This window comes from Gadus morhua, chromosome 16, assembly GCF_902167405.1.
Source record: "Gadus morhua chromosome 16, gadMor3.0, whole genome shotgun sequence".
Lineage (NCBI taxonomy): Eukaryota > Metazoa > Chordata > Actinopteri > Gadiformes > Gadidae > Gadus > Gadus morhua.
In genome coordinates this window covers 26,851,698-26,872,592 of record NC_044063.1, presented here as the reverse complement: position 1 = coordinate 26,872,592, position 20,895 = coordinate 26,851,698, and the positions used below count along the sequence as shown (strand labels likewise).

Genomic DNA, 20,895 nt, shown 5'->3' with positions numbered 1-20,895 from the left:
GGAGTGAACGGAGATATCTACTTCTGGGCCCCTTGAATCGAGGGACCCGTCCACAGCCCGCTTAAACAGCTGCCAGGCTTATTTTTTTTTATGAATATGCCGGTCCTTTGAACAAAAAAGGTTGGGAACCATTGCTGTACATGTTTTGAACTATAATGCTGCCCTCTGGTGTTTCGGATGGAGTACAGCAGTCAACGTGAAACTATTTACTACGTCGTACGTCCCTCGACAACGTCACGCGTAACAAAATTGTGTTATGCGGAAATGAGATGACAAGCTTGTTCTTTGACACTTAGACACAAGAGGGGAAGTTTTCAGATCAAAGGTAAACGACGTTAACGTATAGAGTACGGTGAGCAACTAAACTTGTCAATGAAAAACGTAGTAACAGTCGTTGAATCGTGTTGTTTGTGAGGTTGTAGATCTGCTTTAACAGTAGTCTTGGAAACTCATGATCATGAACCCATCCGAGTTGGCCTTGGTCCACACGTCCACCTTTGTCTCAAACCACGTTCCCACCTTTATTGTATCGCAGGATTGTCTCATATCGAGTGAATGGGTGTTATTTGTTCCGGGTATTTCTCCCAATTTCAACACACAGAGTGGTATCTATTCTGTAACTCACGTCCACTCAGAGGTGGACTATCTGGGCCACTGGGAGCTGTCCTACCCTGCTGCCTAGCCAGAGCAGGACCAGGACTCATCCTCCTTCTTTTAATGGCATTATGCATAGCTTTTAGATGTCATACACTGTTCACGACCTACCAGTGTCGTCTGTGTGTGCGGTCGTGGTGAGTGTCAGTCCGGAGTGATGTTGTGGATGTTCAGCAATGGATTGGTCCACTTTCTGATATGATGATGGTCATGTTGGTTCTCGTATTGTTGTCTTCTCATTGCTCTTTTGTGTTTTGTCTCCCGCTGTTCCAGGTTGCTGTTCAGATGACGTGGGGATGCTAATACGACCCTCCGCTTGTCTCTCTGTTGCCATGACAACGCCCTATCTCTCCCTGTTCCTCCTACTGGTGTTTCTGTCCTCGTCCTGCCTGCTGTATCTCAACCTCCAATCGGAATCCTTCTCTTTGTCCGTACCCCTGCCGCCCCCGTCCTGTGGTCTGGGCCAGTCCTGGGCCGTGCGGCTGAGCTTCAGCTCTTCCCAGGAGGACGGGCTTCTCGTGGATCTCGATGTGGTTGCAGACAAGGTGAGGAACCACAAGGATCACGTGATCCCGTGTTAAACACATTAAGGTTGAAGCTCAAGCCTGGTGATGTCTACATGCATGTACAGTAGATGAAGCAGTGAGGTGCAAAGGACCAGACTTTGACTTGGTCTCGGAGGTGGTGGAAGCAAAATAATGAAAAACCAAAATTCTGTCAACACCCCCCCCCTCGTATCTTTGCATTCTGTGCCTAAAACAAGAACTCGCCCTCCTGATCAAATATGCACGCGTTGTGTACTGAGCTGCTTCCACATCATGCATTGTTTTGGAGATGGACGCAATTCCTTGTTGCGTTTCATTTCCTGTTTTGAATTTTGCTTCAAATGCACATCATGATTGAATATGTCATCATGACCACCAGTAATAAACAAGGCCCTCGCAAACTGAGGCCTTGAATGGGTCGCCTGTTTGTGGAAGCTTTCTAATGCGCTTCTCGGCTGTGGCTGGGTTAATGACTGGTTAATGTTATTGCACAACAGGCCGACCAAACCATCCTGTCCTGACGATACTCTCTCATCCCTCAGGTGGCAGAACAGGTCGGACTGGAGAACCGGGGTCAGATCGGACAGCTGGAAGGCCACTACCTCCTGTGTGCCTCAAAGCCCAGGCTGGGGGCTACCGCTTGGGCAGACAAGTGGGCCCACTCCGGAGACCTGCTGGCAGCCCACCCGCATGTGCTGTGGCACTCCAAGGACATTGTCCTCAGCAGATCCAAGAGGGCAATGACCTTCAATGACCCCCGCTACCCGAACCAGTGGCACTTGGTGAGGGCCTGGATTTTAGATCAGTGTGTCTGCTCTGGTAGAAACACAATAGAATAATCTGGGAACATTTTGTCTTCATTTATATATGCTTCTAGCTAAGGTTGAACTAATCATTAACAAATATCTATCCATCCTACATCTGGATGGACATGTATGTTAATGTTTGTCTGATGATAAGTTCATCAGTTACTAAAGAATAATACACTTTTTAGACTTTTGACTGAGCATTATTATTATTATTATTATTATTATTTTTACTTTTGACTGAGCATTATTATTATTATTATTATTAATATTACTATTATTATTATTATTATTATTATTATTATTATTATTATTATTATTATTATTATTATCATTATCATCATCATATAAGTGCTACCAATCATCATTCCTTTTAGTTTTTTATGGTTTTCTGTCGTGTGACCTCCTCTCTGTATGCCCTGGTCCGCGTTGCAGCACAACAAACAGAGAAAGGGCATGGACATCAACGTGACGGGCCTGTGGGAGCGCAACATCACTGGGACAGGGGTCACGGTGGTGGTGGTGGATGACGGAGTGGAGCACACGCTGCAGGACATCCAGCCCAACTATGTAAGGCAAACGTTACTTTTGGACATTTTACTTTTTTTTATCACTGCACCATTGATTGGTTTGGGCCATGACTGGCATGCGGGCGACTTTGGGGGGAAAGGTGGGGGTCCAAAAGTCTGAGTGAACTACTGAGAACTGTTTGTTTTCATCATTAATCACTAACTACCTTTTAAGTCACTGAAACATGTTATTTGAGATTTGGGTGCAATATTCCGAATAGCTAAGAAAACTGTAACTTATATGAACCTTAAGTGTTAAGAAATGCTTTTATAAAATGTAATATTTTCATATTACTTAACTAGAGCTGCTGTATCGTTTTGTAATAATGAAGACTCAAATTCTACAAACACTAAGTATTATGACTTTTATGAAGTAGTGCCTTGGTTGCATTCATAGGCTGTTTTGTAATCGGTCTCTGTACCCTACTGTGAGGACTGATTACGAAACAGCCTATGAATGCAACCTGTGAGTACTTCATAAACGGCCGAATAATTTGAGTCTTCAAAAGGAGGTCGTGATCAGGTCCACGAATTATCAAGAGACGAGTTTCAAAAACCTTTTCTTCCAAATAAACAAATTAACAAAAAGATTGACAAATATCAAAAACAGACAAATGGACTTTCTCCAGTACAAAAGACAAGAACTAACTAAAAATCACCATTTAAGTTATTAGTACTAGTCCTTCTATGACTACAATTCTGCTTTCAGTTGCATTGTCTCTTTTCCTTTTGTGTCTGGGATCGGTTTAGCTCAGGACGTTTACCGGGTTTTAAATGGATAGGTATGTACTCAGCTCGAGGTGTCGAGGTGTCCATAGGCAAGACACACGACCCTGACTGCTTCTGACGAGCTGGCTGTCCCCTGCATGTTTGACTCCGCCATCGGTGTCTGAGTGTGTAGGAAGTGTCGCATTGGATAAAAGCGTCTGCTAAATGCCCTAAATGCTGTTTGTCTGTATTTCCAGCAGCCGTTTAGATTAATCTTAAATAGTTTCCCTGGCCCATATCCCAATTTAATGCAGGTTCTCTTATTCGCTGGAAACCAGTTTCACCTGGAAGGTTTGTGAAGGATGACATCATAACCAACTGTTAAGTACTTATATACACAGTACATACAAGTACAGGCATTGCATGAAGCAAAAAAAATCATAATAATAAAGACACATGCACAACTCTGTTTAAACACATTACTGCTTTAGCACTTCTACATGGTAAAACATTTCGCTTTACTTGTTTTTGTTCATCTTGAAGAGATAATTGTACCAGCCTTGTTTGGCATTCTCTTGGCAGTTAAATTATTCAATGACATGGGTTTAGATTCCAAAATGACTTTGTGTGTTACAACGCCATTGCATGTTTGTTCATTCTCTGGTCTGTCAAATCATCAGAGTGAAAACTCAGAACTCAAACTGAGTCACCCGCCTCTCTCCTCTGCCCCAGAGTCCAGAGGGCAGCTATGACCTGAACTCCAACGACCCCGACCCCATGCCCCATCCAGATGCCCACAGTGACAACCACCACGGCACGCGCTGTGCTGGGGAGATCGCCGCCGTGCCCAACAACAGCTTCTGTGCCGTGGGCGTGGCCTACGGGAGCAAGGTGGCAGGTATGCTTGGCTGAGGTGTTTGATTGGTTTGTGACCATATGCACCAGTACTTTGTGCAACATAGCAGCCCGACTTTAACTCTCACTTGTTTCTGTTTGCATTCCCAAGATGAACCTAGAATTATATTCAATATTCTTTTGCATGGAATTAATGATACATTTTCTGTTTTACATCCTGGGATTTCCAATGCGTCCTCCTTTCGATGATAATATACATTACTGTTCAAAAGTTTGGGGTCACTTGAAATGTCCTAATTTATTAAAGAAAAGCACTGATTTTTTCAATGAAGATAACATTCAACAAATCAGAGATACAGTTCAGCGGAAAAAGCGGCAGATTTTTAATGGAATATTTACATAGGTGTACAGAGGCCCATTTCCAGCAACCATAACTCCTGTGTTCTAATGGTACATTGTTTAGATAATCGTGTTAAAAGGCTAATTGATGATTAGAAAACCCTTGTAGACACTTTTTTTGTAATTGTTCAACAGTTTTCCTGTTGCAGAACACACTACTGAATATCTGAAGGGTCTATGGAATGGGTCCGCATGAAGGTTTTTTTCTTATTTACAGTTTACTGTGTGTTTTATATTGTGTTTGCGTGTGCAGGTATCAGAGTGCTGGACGGACCACTGACGGACAGCATGGAGGCTGTGGCGTTCAACAAACACTACCAGGTCAACGACGTCTACAGCTGCAGGTGTCAAAGCCCCTGTCCTAGTCCTAATTGCTCAAAACCTCCATTTCTAGAACTCGGTTCTGCCAGCGATCGGGCAAAAACATTTAAAACAATACCGCAGATGAGATGCGTTGCAGTTTGCATTTTAAATGTCTCAAATCTTTTAAAATATGCTTTTTGTATATTTAAGTTATTACAAGATACAACACAATTATCCGGAATTAAATTTGGCTGAACTTAAACCACTTTACAAATCGACTATTAATTAAACATCATAACTGCAACTATGCGTTTGAAAAGAATGCGGAATTGTAATTCGTGATCACAATAATAAAACGGACCTCCCTCGACATCAACGAACATAGCAGAGATTGAGGGAGGATGTTGTTCTGGAGACTGCCGGTTTGATGAACTGTGCTGTGGTCCGTAGCTGGGGTCCAGACGACGATGGACACACTGTGGACGGACCCCACCCGCTGGGGAAGGTGAGGGGGGATCTCGCACACTACCCTCTTTGTCCAACAGAGGACAGCACAGATGCAAAATGTTTTTATTGAGTCAAAAAACCTATGAGCACTGTGTTTTTGACCATATTCATCTATACTGTAAGTGTTGCTCTACTATTATAATGCTAATGTTTGTAAGATTCCTCTAGGTTAGAGCACCACTATATGGTATTGTCTCTTACTCTTCACTTTGTATTTCACAACCCTTGAATCAGGACATATACACTCCTTTCATGTACTCATTAGTTCTGTTAGTTCATTCATCGTTTTTTATTTTTGTACATGGTTTGAAACAATCAAACCCTTTGTTTTCCTTTGTGTACTTATAACTCTGCAGAAGTGTGCCGTGTTTAAAGTCAGTTCTGACGTGATCTAGAAAGGGTATTATATTATTATGATGTATCCTAATCAGGGTTATCATTTCCCCTGGTTCTATGCCATGCATTTTTACAGAGGTCTTAATAAAATGAATTGATGCAGCATCAAGTATTGATCTGTCCCTCCCTTCAGGCGGCGCTGCAGCATGGAGTGATCGCTGGCCGAAGAGGGTTCGGCAGCATCTTCGTTGTTGCCAGTGGTAACGGCAGGCAGTATAACGACAATTGCAACTACGACGGCTATGCCAACTCCATCTACACCATCACCATTGGTAAGAGTCTTTTTGTATTTTTTCTTCCATTGGGGAACGTGTTTGAGGCCCAGATGAACGGCGTTTAACTCGCTGTGTTTGAGGCCCAGATGAACGGCGTTTAACTCGCTGTGTTTGAGGCCCAGATGAACAGCGTTTAACTCGTTGTGTTTGAGGCCCAGATTAACAGCGTTTAACTCGCTGTGTTTGAGGCCCAGATGAACCGTGTTTAATCCACTGTGTTTAATCCCCTGTGTGTTCAGGGGCGGTTGACGAGGAGGGACAGATGCCCTTCTATGCAGAGGAGTGTGCGTCCATGTTGGCGGTCACGTTCAGCAGTGGAAGTAAAGAACTGAGGAGCATCGTGAGTCTCCAGATACAGTCCTGATGCATGCTAACGTGCACTAGGGCTGTCCGATGTGACAGGGGCCAGTCTATGTGGCGACGCAGGGCTCCGTTTTGCTGGACTAATCACATCTTATCATGGAAAAACCTGCATGGATGAAAATAATGTCGAAGAGTTTGATTGATTACTAATTTAAAATACATGTGAAGCATGCGTTTCAGTGTACTATAGAAAAATCTGGTACTATTTCATTGAACAGCGAAAATGCACTCCCGAATACCGACGGACAGATAAAAACATGAAAAAGAATCCTGATAAGGCCGTGTATTGTGATCATGCCTGAATTTCATTTATTTTTAATATTTTTGCCATATCGCCCACCTCTTACGTGTTCACACAGCGAGTCCCACGCATGCATGCTAGGGTTGGGAATCACAGAGTACCTCACGATACCCCATACGGATAATAGCGCGATATAGTGATTCTGCAATCATCAATATATTGTTAGACAAACCTCCAATGATGTATCACGATACTGTATACGTCTAACAATGAATACAAAATAACTGAAACGGTAATGTGATGGATCTCGGTCTTTATTCCCGGTCAACGGTTTTCAGTTGCTGGACTTTTGTAAGATAACTTCAGTTCAAGTTTCCTTTTTATTCATTAAAATATTCATAATTGGGGCGATTTTTCCTGTCTAACTAATAAAGAATAAAAATGCAAAAGAAATTCTCAAAAAGTATTATATTATATGATATTAAGGACCAGTGTATCGATTCTCGAATCACACGAGGAAGGGCGACCATCTATCTTCGTATCGATATTTTGTCCCAACCCCGCTGAGCAAGAAGATAAGGCAGGAAGATCTTTTGAGATGGTCCCGTTTTGGGAATGCATCGGTAATTTAAAGGTGCAGTGCGTAGGATTAGGTGTAATCTAGTGCAACCCGGCGGCCAACGTGGAAGAGGACCCGCCCCCTATGTAGAAACAAGGGTCTCAATCTAAGGGAACAAAAACACAAACATTCTTATTTTCATGGGATTAATCACCAATTCAAACAGATTTATTAATATTATTCCATCGTGCCCTGTCCGTTCTGGTAGCTGCCACTCAATTCCTCACATACACCTTTAAATTGGAGAGCATCAATCCAGGGTAGTTCTAGGTAGTAGTTCCAGTAGGTCATTCTCCTGTGGTTGATTTGGTTTTACAGTGACTGTTAATTGTGACAACCCCCTGTCTGTTCTTTGCACCGCCCCCCACCCTCTCCTCACAGTGCTATTAGGCTTTATGGCCTCTATTAACTACACAAACAATGTGAAGCCTGGAGTGGGGCGCCCATATTTAACACATGGGTTCAGTGCCTTGGCTCGGTCGAAGAGCTCGGAGAATAGGCACCCTAGTCTCATAGCCAGAAGGACTAGTATCAGACGTGTTCATTTTGAATGCACACCTGGGGTATTTGAGCGAGCGTGTTAATGCACAAGCCCCCTCCACTAACAGTTTTGGTTGGGCTCTCTGCCAATGGGCTGGGACCACCTAGGCACTGTTTGTCTGTGGCCCTCCTCATTGGGCTTTTCTTATAACGCGGGCAGCTGCACCACATCTTGAGCGGTCCCCTTCAGACTCTCCCTCTTTTGGTTTTGTGCTATACGTCCTCTGTTGGTCCGTCTCCGTTCCATCCAGATCCTGTAATGTCTTCTTCTCCCCTCCCCTCTCCTTCCATCTTAATCAATGCGCTCCCCACACAGGTGACGTCCGATTGGTCGATGCAGCAGGGGACGGGCTGCACGGACGGGCACACGGGCACGTCGGCTGCGGCCCCCCTGGCGGCGGGCATGGTGGCCCTCATGCTGCAGGTGCGGCCCTGCCTGACCTGGCGGGACGTCCAGCACATCATCATCTTCACTGCAACCAAGGTCGGTCCCTACTTAGCCTACTCTGCTAAATATATATACGCCTATAATATTTCTGTTCATGGCATAGATTTCTCCTCAGGTTAGGCCAATAAAGAGAGATTAAAAAGATAAATAAAATAATACAAACGCTCGATCAAATGCCCGGCCCGACCCGGCCCGAGTATAGTGGTGGGAAATATCGGCCCGGTCGGCTCAGGCTCGGGCAGAGAATCTAAACTCTAGTCTTAGCTAGGGACCTCTGCACCCGTTGAAAATTAATCCAATGCAGAAGCCAGTAGTCCCGTGCGTAGCTGTGAGGTACGAACCAGTACTGGCTTGTGTAACAAAATACGTAGCATCAACTCTAGAATCCGTAAGCCAGATGTGCGAGGAGTGAGAGCCAAAAGACCTGTTGCTTTCACTTGGCCGCGGATACGCCCCCCGCTCCCGAGTTCCCCTCTGCTACTGCTCCTAGACCCTTCGGAAACGTCCCCTAACCCTCACCGTAACTCTGACGTTATCCCAGTCGAACTGAAAGCCGTCTACCGCACACTGTGCCCAGGCCAGGCTGCTATCCAGGTGTTGGCTGCCAGTACAGTAGAGGTCTGGGCAGCAGGCGGGCTCTGAACCGGGGGGGTGGGCTGTGTGTTTTCACAGTACGATAACAGCACTGACTGGAGGGCTAACGGGGCCGGCTTCCACCATAGCCACAAGCACGGCTTCGGCCTGCTCAATGCCTGGAGGATGGTCAACGCTGCCAAGGTACCGGCCATCATCATGTACTATACTATCATATGGCCATATAGTGTACATCATGTACTATGCTATCATATGGCCATATAATGTACTATACTTTCATATGTCCATATAATGTTCTGTACTTTCATATGTCCATATAATGTACTGTACTATCATATATTTAGATCTCTCTCCCTCTCCCTCTCCCTCTCCCTCCCTCTCCGTGGTGTGTGTGCCAGGTGTGGGATTCGGTGCCATTCCTATTGTCTTATCAGAGCCCGGTACTGAAGGGGGATGTGACTATCCTGACCTATCCAGACATTCTGACCCGCACCTGGAATGGTAATTTGGTTTGTCTCTGTCTCTCGGACTGTCTGTCTGGCTGTCTTCATTTCCCTCCTTCTTTCTTTATTTTACACATGGTGTTACATTGGCAGGACTCTCCTCCACTGAACAGGCTGTATGCAGCCTGCCCGTATAAGGGCACGTTCTCCAGTTGACTGTGTCCTTGTGCACACTCTTCTGTACACTCTTCTGACAGATCTAGTGGCTGGGATGTCAGACTCTCCCCGGTAGGCTGTGCTTATTTTCTGTTTACCTCTGTACCCTGTACCAAACCAAAGTATTTTTCTGTTTCAAAGATATTAATATAACCTAATATGATCTTCCACATGGTAATCTATGCCATTTTATCACTGTTACTGAAAAAGGACTGTCATCGAGAGAGAACGGGAGTAAACATGTGCAGTGTTTATATGGGCGTCCCAAGAGATGGTTTTGCTCTTGAAACACTTTTACGATGTCCTCACTATGTGTGTGTGGACGTGCGAGCTCCGTCCGAATAAACATTTTTTGATATTCGTGTCCGATAGAGGATTATGCTTTTACGAACACTTATAACACGCAAGGGAAATAGGCAACAGCATCTTTCTTTTCTTCCCCTCCGGCTTGACTGTCCCCTGTACATCCTCCCTTTTTTGGTGTGTGTGTGTGTGTGTGTGTGTGTGTGTGTGTGTGTGTGTGTGTGTGTGTGTGTGTGTGTGTGTGTGTGTGTGTGTGTGTGTGTGTGTGTGTGTGTGTGTGTGTGTGTGTGTGTGTGTGTGTGGAGGCTCCCACAGCTGAAGTTCATCAGGGATGACACCCAGAACATTCTGTGTAACATACCATTACCTCCGGTAGAACTGGGCCCACTCTCAACCGAGCAGCCATACTTAAAATCTCACGCAACATGTTGTTCCCATTCAGCGGGAAAGGGGGGAAATAGATGCCGATGCTATGTGTGTGGTTGGTCCCCTGATGCCCACATTTCTGCTTGGACAATTCCAGTGACAAAGTTACGGTGGGGCTGGCTGAAGTGTGTTGTGTTTGCTCTGGTTGCTATGTGTTCTAGGCTGGCAGGATTTTACCTCATGCCCCTCCCTCATTCCAGGGCAAGGCAGCTTTATATGTTTATATGTGCTCATATGTGATTGCGTGTGCATATGCGTACAACATATTTTAACCACCACACTTTATATATGAACCATGACACTTGGAGGAAACCCTTTCAAGAGGGAAGTTGATGGTTTGGCCCATTTTTAAATATAAAACAGCTGGGAATGTCATTTTGTGGGTGACACAGTTGCATTGAATTTACCCTATAAGTGTAAGCAACACAGCAAATACAAAACTGCTTTTTTAAAGATTTTTTTTAAGTCCCCAGTGTTTCTCTCCTCTACCTCCTGGTTGCCTTCCAAAGGAGCTATGTTTTAGCAAATACTGTTTTTGTTATTATACACAGAGAGAAGTATGTGTCAGTGGACACACACACAGTTCCCACTGTCACCAGCTCCTTTGCCCCGATCATCTCAGGCTGACCATGTGTTGTATGCTAGCCCTACATGGTCAGGCAGCGCCAGGCCTCACTAGGCGAAGGCAGAGCCCAGGAATTACCAAGGGGTTGCTTCTCCCACTGGGAACCAGGCCAGATAGATGAGGATGGTGATGGTAATGATGATGATGATGGAGAAGCGTACTGATGGATGACGCCTCGAGGGACAGAGAAACGTTGTGTTTTTCGGAGGTGCTGAGATGTGACAAGCTCGCTGGCATTGACTCTTTATTTCCCTCGTCGCCTCCAGTCACCACCCAGGACCTGAGCCAGTCCGGCATGCAGACTCTGGAGCACGTGTCCGTTACCATGACGATCATCCATCCGTGCCGCGGCAACGTGGAGATCACACTGGTGTGCCCCAGCGGCATGACGTCACTTATCGGGGCTCGTCGTGCCCTCGACCGGTAATGCACGCACGCACACACGCATTTAAAAAAAGAATGATGTGTGGTTGATGCCCACTTTTCATGTGTTCATAAAGCTTATATCCTAGCTGTGTGTGTGTGTGTGTGTGTGTCTCTACAGGGACACCTCAGGCTACCAGGAATGGACCTTTTCAACGGTGCGCTGCTGGGGAGAGAAAGCCCTGGGCGAATACAAACTCCTCATAGTGGACCACAGTAAGACACACACCTCGCGCACGCACACACAGAAACACAGACAGACAGACAGACAGACAGACAGACAGACAGACACACACTAGGACACACAGACACACAATAGGACACACAGACACACACTAGGACACACAGACACACAATGGGCCACAGTGGGACCTAGAGCCGTGGTGCTGTCCTCTGGGGGTTCTGGGGGCCGCGGTGGGACCTAGAGCCGTGGTGCTGTCCTCTGGGGGTTCTGTGGGCCGCGGTGGGACCTAGAGCCGTGGTGCTGTCCTCTGGGGGTTCTGTGGGCCGCGGTGGGACCTAGAGCCGTGGTGCTGTGCTCTGGGGGTTCTGTGGGCCGCGGTGGGACCTAGAGCCGTGGTGCTGTCCTCTGGGGGTTCTGTGGGCTGCGGTGGGACCTAGAGCCGTGGTGCTGTCCTCTGGGGGTTCTGTGGGCCGCGGTGGGACCTAGAGCCGTGGTGCTGTCCTCTGGGGGTTCTGTGGGCCGCGGTGAGCGTCAAAGGGTAGTTTGTCGAGGGTCTTAGGAATGGCACAAAAAGGCAGCAGTGAGGCAAAAATTACGTTGATTGGATTTATTCTTCTTCCAACCCGAGTAATTAGGCATCCATGGTACAAAAATTGATGAAAAATGGCGAAAAGAAAAAAGAAAATAATAGAAAAACTAACAATTAGTAAAGACTAAGGCTATATTCAGCCAACCCAAAGCACTTGTTCCCTCAAAGCTTTAGCAATTAGGGTTTGTCCCATACCTCACACAACTGAGGGTATAAGACGACACAGTTTAGCTTCTGTCTCCCTAGCGTCTCACGTTGCAACTAACACACATCCCTTATATCATATATATGCTAGACAGACCACCCGAAATTGGTACATACCAATACATGAAGCACAGACGGGGGTTTTTACCTATCATCCAACAAATATGATCAAACAGAGTTAAAAGGTACCTATAATAAATTCACTTCATCAGGCCTTACAGTTATCATTCATGCATGGACACATGCCACTAACTACAAAGAACATGTGACGAGAAAGATAATTGATTTAGCGAAGACGCAACTGCGTCATTCGCACACGCCCCCGCCCCATATAGCTGTCCCCGGACGGGAACAGCTATATGGGGGTAGAAGCAGCATGGAAAGAGCAGCTGACACGGCGGTGAGAAGTTGTATTTTTAAGACTGAATAAGCAAACACGCTACACAATCACATATTTCTTAAATCAAGAAATTATGCAGAAACCTGATTCATATTTTACCTCCACAAAAACAGAGTTTTACCTCAACTGATTAATTGACGGCATGTGAGAGAAATGTTTGGTGCGGGGCCCAATAAGGACGCGTGAGGACACGCCAATAGCCGTGGCATCACTGAGACTGACCCCCCTACGCTCCACAGAGACGCCGACCCCCAAGATGTGTGCTGCCACGGGGACGCTCACCCAGTGGAAGCTGACCCTGTATGGGTCCTCGCTCACCTACCGACAGGTCAAGGAGAGACAGAGGTCAGGGCACACACACACAGACACAGACACAGACACACACACACACACACACACACACACACACACACACACACACACACACACACACACACACACACACACACACACACACACACACACACACACACACACACACACACTCTCTCTTTTGCACATGCATACAAAGACATACCATACAGACCATACACATACACGCAATCCCAATGTAAAAAGGTATCCCTGAGTGGTGGTTTGAACTCTGAATGGCTGGGGGGCTTCTGACAGGCTGGTGGAAGAGGCCATGAGCGGCCGTTACCTAGACAGCAACTTCTCTCTGCCCTGCCCACCCGGCCTGGACGTCCCCCCAGAGACACTCACCCCCTTCTCCTCCAACAACCTCAAGGTAACACACACACACACACTCGCACTCCTTTGCACGCACCCACGTAAACACAGACACACACTCAGACTTCATCTCCGTTTTCTCTGGCTCTGTCTGGTTCTGTCTAACTCATTGAAGGCGTTTGCAAACAGGGTAAGCCAATCAAAACAGTGAAAACCTGATACGTGGCTGATCCATGCCAGCAAGTCGTTTTCGTTCATGGATCATTCAGTGTAACCGCCAGCGGTAACGGCCGTATTATTTACTGCTCAGTGTTGCTCACAGAATGCAAATACGTTTCTGGATTCCCCATCTTACTTTTGTATTCTTTCTCCCCCACCCCACCATTCTTTCCTATTGCGTGAACATGCTTGCACACACACGGCCACGCACACGCACACACACTCACACGCACTCACACAGTTCCTGCTGCTGCTGGGCTGTTTTGCCTTCTTCTGGTCGCTGTACTACACGCTGGAGGTGGGGCTGGCCCACTTGGACCTCCAGGAGTTGCTGTGCTGGCGGAGGGGCCGCGGCAGCGGGGCCCGCCCCCGGACCCACAGGCTCCGCCGGCGGGAACGGGACAGGGGGCCGGACTGGGTGTCGGTGGAGGACGGGGACGAGGAGGAGGGGGAGGAGGAGCAGCAGCAGGAGGACCGGGACTCGGGCATCGTGCTGGACTTTGAGGCCAAGGCGCCAGCCGCCACCGCCGAGAGAGCGGCCACGTAGCGCCAGGCGCTGGCCGCTGAGCTTTTGGGTCTTCTTTTTTAACCTGCTGTACACGCCTCGCGGCACCTTCTCAGGGTCTGAACCCCCCCCCCCCACTCCCTCTTCACCCCTGCTGCCCTTGCCGAGCTGTTGCTCGGTCACTCTCCCCGCTCAGTGGGCTGAGACGGAGAGCGACCGTCAGGGTGGACCTGGACTCACCTGCCTCGCATTCCTTCACGATGTGGCCTTCTGGATCAAATGACTGAGTATGGTTGGAGGGGCATGATGTGTGTGTGTGTGTGTGTGTGTGTGTGTGTGTGTGAGTGTGTATGGGTTTATTATGTGGAAGGGAAGGTATGTGTGTGTGTGGTGAATCAGGCTGAGAATTGGTACAGGGGGTGTAGGGGTGTTGAATGTACGATGCGAATTGGTATTATCACAACAGTCACCTTGGACTTTATTTGACGTGCACTACTGTACCCTTATTTATATAAAGATGTTTTAATTGTGTGTGTGTGTGTTCGGCACGCGCCTGATTTTGACTTTCACTCATGAGTTCATTCTTTGACGTCTGAAGTTTTAGAGACCTTGAAGTTTAATGTGCAGAATTTTAATACTGTATGTATTTTTATGTTTATATAACACACACACACACACACACACACACACACACACACACACACACACACACCTTGTGCCTGGGTCATCAGATTATATCAAACTGAGTTAAATGTTTTCTATGCAAAGGAGTTTCTGGATTAAAGGTGATAGCTGATGGAAATCCCAGGTGAGCTGTATGTAAATAAAGCCTTGATAAGAAGTTGTCTCCATCCATGTCAGCAGTAGCTTAAACACTGGTCACACCCTACTGTAGCATACAACCAAGTGTATTGTGGCCCAACTCCCATTTAGTATAAAAGAAACAACAGTTCAACAGTTAGTACGTGATGTATTTCAAAGTCATTCTTTTAATTAGACAATGTACAAAATATAGGTGCCGATACAGCATGTAAAGCCATCTCAAAGAAATATTTGATCTTACTGAGAATTGTATCAGCGAGAGGAACACATTTTGTACATCACCCACGACCTCTGTCCTCTCATTCCGCATTGAACTATGTTCAATACGGATATTATAATCATTATTTGCGGGGCTGGATTTAAAGACGCCTTGACCTCTGTCAATGCTGAGTTCAGTCAATGAATGATGTGGTAGGGGTCCTCTGTGTGTCCTGCTCATCGTCCTCATGGTGCATGAGAAGGAAGTTATTGAGCTTAGTTTCAAAGTAACATGTGATGGCCGTGGCGCGCTGCTTCTGTTTACCGCAAACCACTGAAGATGTTAACATGTTAGGATTGGTTAAGAGGTTTTGAGTGGGCGGGATCGAGACCACTGAAGATGTTAAGATGTTAGGATTGGTTAAGAGGTTTTGAGTGGGCGGGATCGAGACCACTGAAGATGTTAAGATGTTAGGATTGGTTAAGACGTTTTGAGTAGGCGGAACCTATAAGGAGATCCGTAGGAGAGAAGAGGCTGGGGGGAAGCTGAGGGAGTTGGGGGGGGTTTAATGTGGTGTTGCTCATCTATGTGGGGCTGTTGCTAGGGACAGTGGGTGGGGGGTTACTAGGAGGGTTTTACGGGTGTTACCACAGACTACAAAGCCAGCTATCTCGAGAGGAAGGGTTTCTTGGGGCTGTCTGTGGGGTCAGGGGCTTCAGAGGATCTGTCGAGAGCTCCCGTAGCTCATGCCCTGCTGAGAGGCCCCCTTGTTGGATCCCATCTGCAGGCCGATCACGTTCTTGCCCGCTTTCATCTGGTCGTCGCTGAAGTCTCTCCTGTTTTCTTGGGCTTTCCTGCAAAGGGGCATTGGAAATGTAGTCAACGTACAAATGGACTTAAAAATTAAAAATAGAATCCAGCATCATATGTCAAAATCAACATCTCCTCTCTGAGGTCATTTTTTAGGGCACCCACTTGAAGAACCAGCTGGCGTCTCCCCGGTAGGTCCCCTCGTCTTTAGTGATGGCCAAGCTGCCCAGAGCGGAGAGGGTTCTCTGCACAGCAGCCAGGTCCTTACCTGTCGACGCAGCAAAACAAAACAGCCAAGCAGCAGCAGTTAGCCCTATCTCCAGCCACTGCGACGTCTTGGGTACTGGACGCTCTACTGCTGAGTATATGATGGACAAGCAGGGAAGGCCCTGAGCTTGGAGGGTCAGGAGGAAGTCCCGTACCTTCCCAGAGGTCCACCGTCTGGAACATGTCCGTCTTGATGACGCCGTACTTCTCGGCGGCGGTGAGGAACTGGGAGATCTGCTCCATCTGTTTGAAGGCCATGGGGGAACTCCCGATCTTCTTGATGGGCTTGTCCCCGGTGACCAAGCTGTTGATCAGCTCACTCAGCACCTGAAGGGAGGGGTGTGTCCAGGTGGGGGTAGGAGTGGCAATGAGGGCATGGTGCAACCGAAAACAACATTCGAATATTGTCTCACTGTGCGGTACATAGTAGAAATGAGCATAGCTATTGGAGTCAAACATGGCCTATGGAGGCCTATGGAGGCCTTGAAACTCACACATCCATCCTTCAGCCAGGCCTGGAAGCCGATTTTCCCCGCCTCGGGCTTGCCCACGCCAGAGCCACACTGCCGGCTGAGCCACTCCACCAGGATCTGCTCCAGCTCGGGGTCATACTTACTGGCGATCTTATCCTGGACCTGCCGGCTCATGCCGTAGGAGGGACCCTTGTTGGCCATTCCAGCTCCCTGGTGAGGGTGAGGGGGTGAGGGGGATGGAGGTGGAGGAGGAAATAGGAGAGAAGGAGGGCGGTGTGGAGGGAAGGGGAGGGACGGTCCGTTTGTATGGTGATAGTGGGTTTTGTGGGTGAGGGTAAAGCAAGAGAGACGCGAGGGAAAGAGAGGTAGAGAGGGAGTGAAGGACAAGGTGTAAACAGAAGAAAGAGAATCATCCACATTAATATTTTGTATTATTGATTGAATTGGGTTATTGATTATTAAAAGACATGAATCTTTTATAATAAGGTCTATGCACACTGTTTTAATCAAGTGATGTGTGTGCACACTTTGCATGTACTAGGGTGTTTAATTAACCTAGGGTGTTTGGTTATTCAATTGTTTTCATTTATTTTCACGACCTCCATCTCCTACACCCAATATTTCTTGAGGGTAGAAACAGCTGGAACATTAAAATGAGGCATGCAAATTTAAACCAATAAAACACACCATGTGCACCCTGAAGAATGCACATACAACATAACGGATGAGCTTCGTAAGCTACATGGGCGTGTATTCAAAGCAAAGAGATTTATAAAGGCGTGTACGTTAAGCAAGGCCTTAACTTGGCCAATGCAGAAACAAAATGCACAAAGTAGCCGAATCGTCTCCGAATGCACACCAATTGAACTGACAAAGGCCTCCGCCCGAGCCAAAGTGGTGTACAATGGGAGCTCTGTGACATGCAGCCAATCTCCACATACTTTCTCTCTCTCTCCCCCCCCCCACACACACACACATACACTCATACATCAACATCTCTGCTAGCATTCTTCCACAATGCTTCGCCTTTGGGGCAACAGCCAAGTGCAAAGCCTGTATCAATGTGCTGTCTGCACCATCACCTGTGCTGCCATCTTGATGTCAGGTCACTTCAACTTAATGCAATCCTGAAGGAAGTGGGGAAGGGGAGGGGGGGTTAAAGTTGAAGGGTGGATACCTTGATTCTTAAGATGATGAATATCACCACTGGTCTCACCAGTTTCTACACCAGATTAATTAGTTATTTTAAACTAAAGACGAAATGTTTGTAGGTGTTTTTCTATCCTTCAAAATGTTATTTTCCAGCCGTCATTCCTGAATCATGAATACCGCTATGATCTTTTGCAAATGTGGGCCACAGCGGCCACAAGTTTCAAGGCTGTTTTCATCTTTCAAATATAAAACACCTCAGCACATGGTAGTAATCGCCAGGCATTTAAACCAAATCACAGATCCACACACTTAAATCTGTCAAACGGCTGTTGCTCCGACTCTGTCTTGGCCAACTGCTACTTTTCTGAATTTATTTTCTTTTTCTTTTTGTTTTTCTTTTTTTACTACATTGTCATTTGAGTCTGGCAGTGGATTCAGATGGAGGTTATTAAAGGGCAGGTTTACGAATGTCTTCCTTAACCTGGAAACCTACAGGTAGGTTTTGGAAAAAAAAAGAAAAATTGTGGAATACAGGTACAGTTACTTTTCAATGGGAGCAGTTGTTCAAAATTGTGATATTCAAATGTTGAGGTAATCTTTTAAATCATCAATGGTTTCTCATTATCTCTGCCTATTTGTCTCTAACCTTCTCCATCTCCCCCCGTTCAGAAGAATGAAAGCTTCTGATGTTGCGTTCTATCTTCATAAAGAATTAAGTTAACAACCATTACAAATCCTAACACTCTGCCCTTTGTAGAGCAAACAATAGTTTGCACTGAAACCAATGTAGTTTAACCAAAGAGGAGTGGGGGGGGGAGGAGTTGAGTGGAGTGGAGAGGAGAGGGGAGGAGAGGAGAGGAAGGGGAGAGGAGAGGAGAGGAGAGGAGAGGAGAGGAGAGCAGAGGAGAGGAGAGGAGAGGAGAGGAGAGGAGAGGAGAGGAGAGGAGAAGAGAGGAAAGGAGAGAAGAGGGGAACAGAGGAGAGGGGGGAGGAGAGGAGAGGAGAGGAGAGGAGAGGAGAGGAGAGGAGAGGAGAGAACGGTAGAGGAGATAGGAGAGGCAGATAAGAGAGTAAAGGACAGGAGGAGAAGAGAGTAAAGGAGAGAAGAGGGGAAGTGAGGAGAGGGGAGGAGAGGGGGAGGAGAGGAGGGAGGAGGAGAGGAGGAGAGGAGAGGAGAGGAGAGGAGAGGAGAGGGGAGGGGAGGGGAGGAGAGGAGAGGAGAGGAGAGGGGAGGGGAGGAGGGGAGGGGAGGAGAGGAGAGGAGAGGAGAGGAGAGGGGAGGAGGGGAGGAGAGGAGGGGAGGAGAGTCTGAGATTCTGATCGTTTCAGAGTTTGAGAGTCAGTTCTAGCTCCTGCTCTTTGTCTCCAAATCGTTCTTTTTTATCCATAATTCCTGACTCCATTCCAACCAATAATGATAGCAGAGAGCTCTTGTGAGGACAAGGTCGGGGCATAGTTTCCATCCTCCTCCCTGTGTGCCCTGGGAGCAATTTATAGGTTTGGACCCCAGCCTACTCCTAATAATTCATGAACAGTTGTTCAACAGGCTGCTGTGCCGGGGTCTTGGTCCGGTGTCTCCCAGGTTGTATCCAACACAGTCATCACACATACTTATGGTAACCAGCATTGCCCGCTCACTAATGAGGAAGCCACGATTACAGTACTCACCCTTCTTTAACTTAACTCGGTTAGCACAGAACTGGCTGTCCAAACATGACCTTATCCATCCCTGCTTTGATTGTGTCTGCTGCGTTTGTTTCCTGGTTGGTATGGTAACGCTTGGTCTGTAAGCCAGCACAGGAAAAGCCACTGCAGAGCCACAGACCCACAGGCCACAGACCACAGGCCACAGGCCGAGGGCTGTGGCCACACAGTTGCCGGCCTGATGGCAGATGAGGTAATGTGGCCCGTAGATGATCCTCTACAGGGGCTAGGCTACGGGCTAACCGCTAGCTACATAATCAGTTATAGTAGATAACCAGTGAACTCTGATGCTCTGCGAGCACGCTGAAAACACTCATGCAACTCATCCATTCATTTATAAAAACCAAACAAAAATCCACCTCCAGCAACGCAATAAAACGCAACATCGAAACATAACAACGGTCCTTATATTTGTACACATAGGCCCTATGCATGGATGGTTCTCATTTCTTGGATTTCTTGATGTCTTCTGGGCAGCCTGCTCTGCCACTGTGCTGGCAGAGCAGAGAGCAGATCCGTGTCATTGAGCCAGATCTCTGCTGGGACGAGTACTTATCTCTGCTGAACCCTGATAAATTTAACTTCTGTTGGCCCCGGTCTTTCACTCTCATGGTCAGTCCTGTACCCCAAACACAGTCCTTCTCCCTGGTGGATCAGCTACTGACACCAATGTGCATGTATGTGCATTTATAGTCATAAAATAATCGTGTCCCATGCAATTCAGCTCACCTCATTATGTGTATTTGCGTACTTGCGATCAGAAATGCTGATTAAATATAATAAACGGATCCTTTGTTCCACGGTAGGTGACTTTTACAGTTCCAGGGTTGACAAAAATGGAGTGTCTGACCTTTCTCTCCCATCCTCTCGGGAACAACCCAAGTACTGTTTCTGAAATGCACGATGATAACTTGTCTGTGTGACAAACTATAAATGCAGCAGGGAAAAGGTAGTCGTATTCTTTTTGAATGACCTCTTATTATTGAGTAATATAAAAAAGACAGATTGTACCATCATTGACTGATGTCAATGCCCAAATAGTAGTGCGTAGAAAAAGTTTTAGTCTGACAAAAATTACTTTGCAACTCAGTCAGTCGGTCCCTTCACCAATCGCACATGTTACATGATCTAGGACATTATGCAGATCATGTGCTAAAGTATACTATACTTCTGAGTAGCTAACATACATATTAGCTATCTCAGTATCTTTCTGACTAACTGACTGACTGACTGACTGGCTGGTCAGGAGACCGGCTGATACAACTTGTACACAATCCATCATAAAGTATCCTGCCTACAGCCGGAGGAGTGTTCGTAAAGGGATTAAAAGAAACAGTCAAAGTAGTAGGAAGAGCATACTTACTGTGTGAAGGAATAGCAGTAGAGTCTGCGGGCTGTAGCTGTGTGTTGGGCTGAGTGAGGACTAGGTGAGGGTTTGTT

At 46.8% G+C, this 20,895-nt stretch overlaps 2 protein-coding genes across 3 annotated transcripts in view; one reads left to right on the top strand and one right to left on the bottom strand.

The window, feature by feature from the left end:
- Positions 1–207: 207 nt before the first annotated feature.
- Positions 208–14,869, top strand: pcsk7 (proprotein convertase subtilisin/kexin type 7). Of its 2 annotated transcripts, none has more exons than XM_030380574.1 (17): positions 208–325; positions 928–1,199; positions 1,742–1,981; positions 2,441–2,575; positions 4,015–4,180; positions 4,790–4,880; positions 5,290–5,344; positions 5,876–6,014; positions 6,257–6,357; positions 8,097–8,264; positions 8,901–9,005; positions 9,221–9,323; positions 11,102–11,258; positions 11,380–11,474; positions 12,875–12,980; positions 13,245–13,362; positions 13,765–14,869. In XM_030380574.1, exons 2-17 carry the CDS (start codon positions 951–953, stop codon positions 14,068–14,070), a joined length of 2,334 nt encoding a protein of 777 aa, XP_030236434.1. In that variant the 5' UTR covers positions 208–325; positions 928–950; the 3' UTR covers positions 14,071–14,869. The 2 variants fall into 2 exon arrangements, with proteins under 2 accessions (XP_030236434.1, XP_030236435.1); XM_030380575.1 differs by having other exon boundaries at positions 218–352.
- A 115-nt stretch (positions 14,870–14,984) lies between these two features.
- tagln (transgelin) overlaps positions 14,985–20,895 on the bottom strand; it is a 5,964-nt gene continuing 53 nt past the window's right edge. The window contains exons 1-6 of the mRNA XM_030380617.1: positions 20,819–20,895; positions 17,682–17,726; positions 16,621–16,809; positions 16,282–16,453; positions 16,025–16,127; positions 14,985–15,903 (exon numbers count right to left, since the gene is read on the bottom strand). The exon at positions 20,819–20,895 is cut by the window's right edge and continues 53 nt beyond it. Coding sequence (XP_030236477.1) covers positions 15,765–15,903; positions 16,025–16,127; positions 16,282–16,453; positions 16,621–16,809; positions 17,682–17,693 — 615 coding nt within the window. The 5' untranslated portion in view covers positions 17,694–17,726; positions 20,819–20,895 and the 3' untranslated portion in view covers positions 14,985–15,764. The remainder of the gene's footprint in view (positions 15,904–16,024; positions 16,128–16,281; positions 16,454–16,620; positions 16,810–17,681; positions 17,727–20,818) is intronic.

Coding starts and splice junctions, on each gene's coding strand:
- pcsk7 (XM_030380574.1), top strand. CDS start 951: ATGCTAATACGACCCTCCGCTTGTCTCTCTGTTGCCATGACAACGCCC. Junction 11,259..11,379: donor GCTCGTCGTGCCCTCGACCG/GTAATGCACGCA, acceptor GTGTCTCTACAG/GGACACCTCAGGCTACCAGG. Junction 12,981..13,244: donor CAGGTCAAGGAGAGACAGAG/GTCAGGGCACAC, acceptor GGCTTCTGACAG/GCTGGTGGAAGAGGCCATGA.